Source organism: Gallus gallus, chromosome Z (assembly GCF_016699485.2).
Source record: "Gallus gallus isolate bGalGal1 chromosome Z, bGalGal1.mat.broiler.GRCg7b, whole genome shotgun sequence".
In the NCBI taxonomy this organism is placed as follows: Eukaryota; Metazoa; Chordata; class Aves; order Galliformes; family Phasianidae; genus Gallus; species Gallus gallus.
The window spans coordinates 29,331,105-29,341,484 of record NC_052572.1 but is presented as its reverse complement, the minus strand read 5'-3'; the positions used below and the strand labels follow the sequence as shown (position 1 = coordinate 29,341,484).

Below are 10,380 nucleotides of genomic sequence, written 5' to 3'. Positions count from 1 at the left end.
GTGACTATATGCATACATATATGTATATATATGCATATATACATATATATATGAGTATGTACATGTATATATATATGTGTATATATATATATGTATTTATCTGTGTGTAATTATATATATTATTTCTGTTTGTTTCAGTGTTAGTGTGAGGTCTTGAGGCTGCATCCACTTTGCGTCTGAAAGCAGTGACAATGCACATTAAGTGTACTGTAGGCAATGTGTTCCAGGACTGTGATGTGACAATGTGGGCTAGCACATTTATTCACATCAGCTGGAAGTACACAGCATTGGAGTTGGTTTGGGTAATCAATTCAAACATGCTGTTTACTATCCAGTTTTCTTCTATGCATATATATATGTATACACATATGAAATACATGCATATATATATGTGTGCGTGTGTGCGTGCGTGTGTGTGTGTGTATCTTTTGCATGGTGTTTGTGAATTTTAAGTATGTAGTTAGTCATATGTGGGGGGCCTAATAGCTCTGAATCAGCCTTTGTATGAATGTGCCTAATAATAGCATCAAGTAAATATAGAATGGTTGATATTGTGTGCAGACAATATTCCTGTATAGTCTTGTATTTCTTCTCTACATATTTTCTGACCAATCAGAATAACACATTAAAACGTAAGACTTTGTCTGTACACTGCATGTAGTCTGAATGCAAGACTCAGTTTCTTTTTTTGTATATGTTATTACTTTTTTGTGTGTGTTTTGTTTCAGTTCGACGGGTCCCACCGAGGTTCTCTATCCCCCCCACCAATCATGAGATCATGCCTGGCGGGAGTGTAAATATCACGTGTGTTGCAGTGGGGTCACCAATGCCATATGTGAAATGGATGCTAGGAGCAGAAGATTTGACACCTGAGGATGATATGCCAATAGGGAGGAACGTCCTTGAGCTTAATGATGTCAGGCAGTCTGCAAACTATACTTGTGTTGCTATGTCTACCCTTGGTGTTATAGAAGCAATAGCGCAGATAACTGTGAAAGGTATATCCCATGTACACAATTTTGGAAATAGATTCATCTTTCTTATATTTCATTGTCCATATTCTGAGCAAATAAATTCTGCTGGAGAAAACTAAGAAATCTCTGACCAATCAATGGCAGAAGACAAAAAATACATTCAGATAGGAATAATGCTGGCACTGATAGTTTAATTGCAGTGTTCCATTATCCTCCCGTGTTTAATTCTTGGCTTTCATTTAAAGCAAATAAAAGACTTAATAATCTTGCATATATTTGTCAACAGCACAAACAGTTAAAAGACAGTCATTTGATTTTTAAAGTTGTTGGGTGTTCAATTATCTTATTCTTGAGTAAGTGGATATCCGAAGCTCCAGAAATATTTGAAAATTAAACTGTAATGGTCCACTGACTTTCTATAAGATTATTCTTCTGCCTATGATTGAGGGATTTATCTAAAAAGTCAGTATCATGGCTTTATATTAATAAGCCTTTTACTACAGAGCTAGAATTTTTTCTGATAAATTTCTGGAGAAAATCATAACTGCCAGAAACTTGCTCTGAATAAATCACATTTTCTCTCCATTACAATCTTCCTGTTTATTATTGTTGTTATTATTATTATTATTATTATTATTATTATTATTATTGTTTGTTTGTACTTTTAAATCTGTTAATGTAATAATTAACATCTGCTGTTACATAGTGTCAACATTAATTTTTGGTATTCATCTTCAGCCTTACCTAAACCTCCTGGAACACCTGTGGTGACAGAAAGCACAGCAACAAGCATAACATTGACTTGGGACTCTGGAAATCCTGAGCCAGTTTCTTACTACATGATCCAACTCAAGCCCAAGAACTCTGAGGAGCCATATAAAGAAATTGATGGTGTTGCCACAACACGCTATAGTGTGGCTGGTCTAAGCCCATATTCAGAGTATGAATTTCGGGTAGTTGCTGTAAATAACATTGGGCGAGGGCCACCCAGTGAGCCTGTGTCAACAAGAACTTCAGAGCAAGCACCTTCAAGTGCACCACGCAATGTACAGGCCCGTATGTTGAGCTCTACCACCATTTTGGTACAGTGGGAAGAACCTGAGGAACCTAATGGACAAATACAAGGTTACAGAGTTTATTATACTATGGACCCTACTCAACATGTCAACAGCTGGCTGAAACACAATGTGGCTGACAGCCATATCACTACTATTGGGAATCTCGTGCCCCAGAAAACATACTCCGTGAAGGTTCTTGCTTTTACTTCTGTTGGGGATGGACCACTTTCCAGTGACATTCAAGTCATCACTCAAACAGGAGGTAAGGCCACAGTGAACAAAATTTGAGGGGGATGGGAGGGAGAAGAATAAACATAGTTCATTCAGGGCAACTCTTTTAAATAACAGTTTCTCAGTTCCACAGTTCAAGTTATCATTGAAGAGACAAAATTATTCCCTTACACTTTCATTTCTTTCACTTCCTTTTTCATCAGTCTCAAGAAGTTTAACTCAGGTTTTTAACGAAAGCCTCAGGGAGACCTTCATCCCAGAGGAGGCGAAATGTTACAGCTTCTATTTTGCAGTGCCCTGTGCACCAGCACTGTCTGTCATGTAGTTCTTCAACAGCTTTTTTTGAAAAGTTGGCTGTGATAGTGTGCTTTTTTTTTTTAAGTAGCACATGTCTCCCTTATGCATTATCATTCTACTGAATCTTGCTCTTGGAAACTTAAAATGTATGTGCATTGCATGGATATGCAAATACTTGGTCATGTTATGAAAACAAAAGCAAGAAAGTATTTAAACTAAACTATAGCAAAAACTGCCCGTGTAAGCACATGCAGGCATTTCTTTACAGTTTTATTTACAAATCCAGCCTACCTCTTTGAAGAGCAACCCACAAGATCACCATTTCCTTGTTTTATGGATGAAGTTAGTTTGTTTGGGTTCTGCACAGTAGTTTTAGATTTATGAATTAGTTTTATTAGCAAAAGACAAACAAGTATAGTGAATATTATTGACAAGAATCTTTATGAAATCATTAGTGAGAAGTTCTGGTGGAGCCATGCTGTAGAAGGTGTTCAGTTATAGCAATAAGAAATAAAAGCTCCCTTTGTCTAGTGGTTTAGAGAAATTTGTATTGAGTGTTACTGCAGGTCACCTAGAAATATTATATGATACGCCTTGGATTTTTATTGCTAGGATGCTTCCTGTTGAAGAATTGTAGTATTCCTCAAATTCTTTTAAAAAATGCATCTAAGTATAATTGAAGACAATTACATTGGATCCAGTTTTTATGTCTGTATGTTAATCTGTTCATTCAAAGTAGACATCGTTATAGCTTTAATAAGGAATGAAAACTGAACACTTTTTAAGTGCTGTGTTAAGTGAAGGCCTAGGTAATTTTGACCTCTGTAAAATTTTTAAGGTACAATATTTTATACTGATATTTGACTTTTTGGAATACACATGCAATAAATAAATAAATAAATAGAGAGGGTTTAGTGAGCTTCTTGTCTACGTTCTCATTTACAGTTGTAAATTTTCTTATATTAGCAAGCTTGTCAGTGGCTTCACCAAGAAAGGATGAAGCAATTGAAATAATGAGCATTGAGATTCAGCTGAACTAACCACGTTGCAGTACTCGCTCGAGTTAATTCAGAAAATCTCTGTATGTTAAAGCTTTAAAGAAACATTCTATTAAACATGCCCATTTGTTTCTGATTTTTGTAATCTGAAGAAATTATGACAATGTTAAGAGTGCAGAAGAGAGTCTCAACTCGTGATTCCAGCTTTGTAACAGAATTGACTGTTTATCTGAGATGATGAAAATCAAAACAAAACTAAAAATGTGGCACACAAGTAGCATTTGTAAGCACTGATAATTTTGCTTGGAAGCAAATGAATTTTTAAAATCAAAAGAGATAAATATATAAGAAAGTGTAGTGCAGAGTTCTAGTTCTGTGTATCTTTAAAAACTATGATTCATCCACTTATTGACCACTGCAGAAAGAAATGTCCTCTACCAGATTTGTTGTAATCTAAATCTAAATATAATTGTTTTCAATTCTCAGGCTGAATGTCATCCACATAAATATATATGAGCCAGATAAATATATATGTATCATGAACAGAAGAAATGAATTTATTAAAACCATATGAATGTAATAGAACCATATGTAAAAATAATAATGGGATGGTGATTGGGATTTGACAGTTTTGTTTTTCTGAAACAAATAAGCCTGTCATGGATAAATATGTAAATTAGCAATTATAATGACTTTGGGAGACATTAGCATGTATATGCAAAAAAAAAAAAAAAAAAAAAAAAATCTGATTGATAGGTGTGACTTGCAGCCTCCTCTATCTTAATTTCCTTCAAAACTTTCTTCTCGTTTATGTGTTTGAATTTGGGTATTTTGGGGTTAAAAAATTTTGTTTAAAAAAGCCTATCATGAGAATCTTTTGTTTGTTAGTAGGGCAGAATGGTTCCTAGAAAAGACTCTGTGAGAGGCTTCTCAGTTTAGTGATCAGTAGAAACACTCTTGAAATTGAAAACTGTATTTCTAAGTGCAATATTGACCTGGAACCTGAACTTTGAGGGAAAGAGAAGGAAATATTTATCATAAAACCAAAGATCAAAATAAATAAATAAAAGTTTTATTTTCACCTCCATGTTTAAGTATTCTGAAAGAAAAGCCCTGTCTTTTTGCCTAGCTATTTTCAGCAGTGTTCTCTTCAGTGTATGAATGCATCATTTTTAGAAATTAAATAAGCAGAAAACAGCTATAAAGCTGAGCTTTTTTGCATAAGGGAAGCTTATGCACATATCAAAATCTACATTTAACAGTGTCCCTATTCAGTACTGAGAATATTGATAATGAAGACAGAATCAGGTCGGTCTAGATATTTAGGCAAATTGAATTAACAACAATAAATTTTAGAATAAAAGATTTTCTATATAAGCTTTAGTATAATATTTCTTGCTGTTTATTTTTACTTCACCTGAAAACAAAACCTGTGTTGGTATGTCTCCATTAGTCTGCCCAGTCCACAGTTCTTGTGCATCTTGTCGTATTTCCTTTCTTTACTCAAACCGGTCAGAAATTCATGTACTTTAAGAGCAATGTACATTGTCTTCATGTAACAGAAAAAAAATTGAGCTTCAAACTAGTTCATAGAACCATAGAATACCCTGAGTTGAAAGATGCCAATGAGAATCAATTAGTTCAACTACTGGCTCCACAAAGGACTTCCTAATATTAAGCAGTATTCCTGAGAACATTGTCCAAATGGGTCTTGGAATCTGGCAAGTTTGATGCCACGAACACTGATCTGGGAAGCCTGTTTCAGTGTCCAACTGCCCTCTCAGAAAATAACATTTTTCTGCTATCCAACCTGAACCTTCCCTAATTTAGCTTCATGTGGTTCCCTTTAGTTCTGCTACATGTCACCAAAGGGAATTGATCAGTCCATCTCTGCTTCCCCTCAAGAGGAAGATGTGGACCACAATGAGGTCACCTCTCAGTCTCCTCTAATCTTCTCTAAGTTGTCTTTTTATTTTCTTTTGTTTTCAACATACGAAGGGAGATAAGTACTGAAGGAATACAGAGAATCCTGTTTTTACTCTGTTTCTCAGATTAGGTAGAAAGAGAGGAGAGTCAGAGATAGTTTATTAGGTAGCAGATTATTGGAGAAATAGAGACAGAAAAAGTATTCTAGATAATGCATGTATACCCCTAAATATATGCTTACTTAAACAAGAAAATTACAGAATAAAGCATACTGTTAGCCAGTATTAATTAAATTTAAAAAATGAATTCTACTTACAGAGGTTTTTCAGTTTCTGTACCAGTTCCTTCAGCTTACCTTAGTTCCAGTGTGCCACTGAAGATTTATTTTTTTTAGGAGATGTATGCTACAGGCCTAAACACTTAATAGTTTAAAAGCTATTATTCCACTGTTCTATCTGCTTTTTTTTTTTTTTCTTGCGATTGAGTACTAGATTTCCTAGAAGAGTTTATTAGTGAAAAGTTTTAAGTTTCTGTTACCTTTGTATTAGTTTTCCTTCCCTATCTTCCCTATCTGGTATTTTCAACTTCAGATTTGCCTAACTGTGGCTGTAAAATATCTGGGATATTTTTTAAATTTTACATCAAGATATTTTTTTCAACAATCCTTGTGGACGTCCAGTTAACCATCCACTTGTCTTCTAGTCATGTCTAGACCGAAAAAGTTGTTTTTGAAAGGAAGTCTGGGAGGATGAGGATCTTAAAATATATTACTGCAGAGAGAGAGGAAATAACCTTTGCTATTTTTGCTGCCATATTTATTATCATAATGGATGGTAGCAGCTATCATATAGGTCATCTGACTAATCATTTATAATTACTGCCTATGTTCTACAGTTCATGTATGCATACATAGATTGCAGTATCACAGGGTCCTGCTGATACTGGCAGAAGGAGAGCTCTCCAGCCCAGAAGGCTCAGCCAGAGCTGGAGACTGTGCATAAGTCGCACATCCACATCCAGACTGTCCTGTTGTCAAAGAAAGGGCAAGATATATGTAACTTGGGTTGCTGAGGACACTTGGCTTGTTCAGCTTGGAGAAGAGGAGACTGAGAGGCAGCCTCATGGTGGCATTCAGCTTCGTCACAATGGGAACAGGGGGGCACCACTAATCTCTTCACTCTTATGACAGTGTAAGGACAAGAGAATGATATGAATCTGCATCAGTTTTCTGTTGTATATTAGGAGAAAGTTCTTCACCAAAAGGGTGGTCAGTCACTGAAACTAGTGCCCCAGGGAAATGATCATGGCACCAAACCTGCCAGAGTTCAAGAAGTGTTTGGAAAATGCTCTCAGATGTTTCATTCAGTTTTTGCATGGTTCTTTGTGGAACCAGGAGTTGAACTCAACTCTGTGTCCTTTTCAACTCAGGATGTTCTATATTTCTCTGATTCTGTATTTTCTTAAAAACAAAACCTTCCTGGACTTTGTGGTATCCCGGAAGTTTTCTCTTTTTACACAAGGTAAGTTTTAGAAAAATTACAGTCTTCTGTATATATATATATACGTGTGTGTATATATATATAAATGTGTGTATATGTGTATATATGTGTATATATGTGTATATATACACACACATATATATACACATAATATATACATATTCCTATGCTTCTTTCTTTCCGTAAAGAGACTTTCTGCTTACCCTCACTCATTCCTTCAGAAACAGGCAACTTTATTCTACACATTACTTTGTCTATTTTGTCATTTTTTTCTGGAAAAAAAAAAATATATATATATACATATATATATCAGTGGTAGGAGATCACAAAATCCATGCAGCCTGACTATGCACTTTATATGTACAGTTTATTTCTCTGTTTAAAGATTAGATATCAGACCTCTACTAGCATACACAAGGATTCTGTTATTTACAGAATTATCTTCTATACAAGTGTGGGGAAGATAATTATAGTCACAAGTTATTTTTACCATTTGCTCCATGGTATTTTTAAATCTCTTATTGTACAATAGAAACATACTTGCAATATTATAATAAACTTCTACCCTGAAAAGTGGTAGTAAGACAATTTTTATCATTTTGTACTCATATTGCCTGTTCTTTCTAAGCGTCACATCCGATCTTTTTTTTTTTTTTAAATGAAAGCATGCTGCATTTTATTCTTGAAAAGATAGATATGCTGATGAAGACTGTTTAATGCATTAACAACATGAGTATTAACAGAAACTAATATTTTAGAATAATTTAAAGGATTTGAACAATATGTATTTAAAATAAATAAACAACAACAGCAACAACTATTATTAAAAAGAAAAAAGAAAAGAAAAAAAAAGAAAGCCATAACAGCTGGCAACACTGCTAAAACTCTTTTTCTCTAGTCCCTGGTCAGCCATTGAACTTCAAGGCAGAACCTGAGTCTGAAACAAGCATATTACTTTCCTGGACACCTCCACGTTCTGATACTATTTCCAGCTATGAATTGGTTTACAAAGATGGGGAGCATGGGGAGGAGGTAAGTGAAAATATCATGCATCTTTTTAATTCTTGTTAATAATTTGACATAAAATCCTGATGGATTGGTCTATCTTCAGCTCTAGATAATATCTATTTCTCATTGTCATTATATATGGTGCTTTCAAATCTTGTTAAAGTAATCTTTGAGAATAAAAAGTGTTTTCCTTCTAAAGACTTATAGCTACTATGGATTTTTTCTAAACCATTATTTTTTCTTAAGAATTTTGAGTGCCTCTGTGCTGTAGGTACTATAGTCTGTAGAATGAACAGTTCTTCTAATATCAAAACCATGTGATATTGCCAGGTATCCCAAACAAAAGAAAGATGATGTCAGTCTCAGAAGGTAGCAGGAGAATGTCACCTGCATTAATCAATGCATTCAATCATTCAATAATAATCAATCATTAATCTTCTACATCATCACCTCATTGCTGATTCTTCAGCTGAGCCTATGTTTATGACAGCTTCACTTATAAAAAGTGAATAAATAAACATGAGCATAAGCATCTCTAGGGGGGAGCCAGATGCATATTTAACCTCCAAATAGGATGCAGACACCTGTTTAGATGTCCCTTTTAGAAGAATTACTCTGTAGAAAAATCTTCTTCCTAAAATTTGGAACACAAATTTAACTATTGGTTATCCTTAAATCAAAGATTACTCTCATAACAAATCCCTGTAGTTCACTGTCATACAAGGCTTCCATGCTGTCTTATTGAATTGATAGCCTTTTATGCTTTGGAAAAAATAGTTAGACAATATTTCTGTCTAGAGTTTAATCCATTAAGCTATCTGCTTTTAAAAAATACAATTTTTAAAAGCAGTATATTCTTTTTGTTTGTTTGTTTGTTCTCTTTTAGTTTGGTTTGTTCTGATACCTTTTTCTGTGAATGTATATGTTAAAATGTTGCAAAAGGGGCTATGATCAGAGTACAATAACATTTATAACAAAATATAATATATTGGTACATAATTCAGAATTTCTGACTGAAAAAGTCCTCACTGGAAAGTATGAAGAGGTACTGGTGGATGGGCAGCTGGACATAAGGTTGAGCTGGCCAGCAGCTTGAGGGAGGTGATCCTGCACCTCTGCTCTGTGCTGGTGAGACCTGACCAGGAGTACTGCATTCAGATGTGAAATCTCAGTGCAGGAGACATATGGACCTGTTGGAGCACATCCAGAGGATCCAAGGGATGGAACACCTCCCCTTCAAAGACAGGCTGAAAGAGCTGGGGCTCTTCAGCCTGTAGAAAAGAATAGAGAGAGCAACATGGGGACATCTGATAGCAGCCTTTCAGTACCTGAAAGGGGGCTATGTGAAAGAAGGGGACAGACTCTTTAGTAGAATCTGTTATGACAGGAGAAGGGGAAATGGTTTCAGACCAAAAAGGTTAGATTTTGATTGGATATTGGAAAAAAGTTTTTTACACTAATGGTTGTGAGACCCTGGAACATGTTGCCCAGAGAGATGGATGATGCCCCATCCCTGAAGACATTCAAGGTAAATCTGAATGGGCTCTGAGCAACCTGATCTAACTGTAGGTGTCCCTGTTCATTGCTTAAGTTGGACTACATGACCTTTAAAGGTCCCCTTCAACTCAAATGATTCTATGATTCTATGAATACTAATCACGTTAGACATTTGACTCTCTTATTACTTCCCTTTAGCAACGGGTTTCCACTGAACCTACTACATCTTATCGTCTCCAAGGCCTGAAGCCAAACAGCCTGTACTTATTTCGTCTAGCAGCACGTTCTCCACAGGGACTGGGTGCTTCAACAGCAGAAATCTCAGCAAGAACCATGCAGTCAAGTAGGTGTTTTTCCTTGCTAACTTTATCCTGTTATATTTGTTGAAGATGTTCATCTAAGTAGTCCAGTAAGATAGTAAGAGAAGAAAGTGGAATAATAAAAAATGTAGCATTCCTGGTTCTTAAAACAGCAGAATACTTAAAATATTGTGATGAGCTTAAGATGTGTGTGATTTTTCAATAACTTTAGAAAAAGACTGTGAAGACTTAGGGAAAAACAACATATTGTATCAAAGGATACAGTACTATGCTGTCATAATTACCTTTGTTTTCATGTTATAATACGGATAGTGGGATGATGTTTTATGTTTTAGCATGCAGTAGGTGTAGATAATAGGTGTAGATAAGAAACAGTCCTCCACTCATAAAATTCCACATGGCCACTCACACTGTATGATTCCTGTTATAATAAGTTGCTCTGGTAGCATGTCCTTGTAGTTGTAGGGTGTTACTGACTCTATCAAAATTTCCTCATAACTGTTATACTAGGTACTCTTCCTGAGTTAAAGTTAGATATTTATTATCAGGGCTTTTTTTAATGTTCATTCATT

The 10,380-nt window shown here is 35.2% G+C and overlaps 1 protein-coding gene across 50 annotated transcripts in view; it reads left to right on the top strand.

Moving 5' to 3' along the window:
- The window catches only part of PTPRD (protein tyrosine phosphatase, receptor type D), a 362,219-nt gene that overhangs the window by 220,062 nt on the left and 131,777 nt on the right, over positions 1 to 10,380 (top strand). For all 50 annotated transcript variants that reach the window (XM_040655785.2, XM_040655786.2, XM_040655771.2 and 47 more), the window contains 4 exons: positions 729 to 998; positions 1,713 to 2,294; positions 7,882 to 8,015; positions 9,687 to 9,831. In XM_040655785.2, coding sequence (XP_040511719.1) covers positions 729 to 998; positions 1,713 to 2,294; positions 7,882 to 8,015; positions 9,687 to 9,831 — 1,131 coding nt within the window. The remainder of the gene's footprint in view (positions 1 to 728; positions 999 to 1,712; positions 2,295 to 7,881; positions 8,016 to 9,686; positions 9,832 to 10,380) is intronic.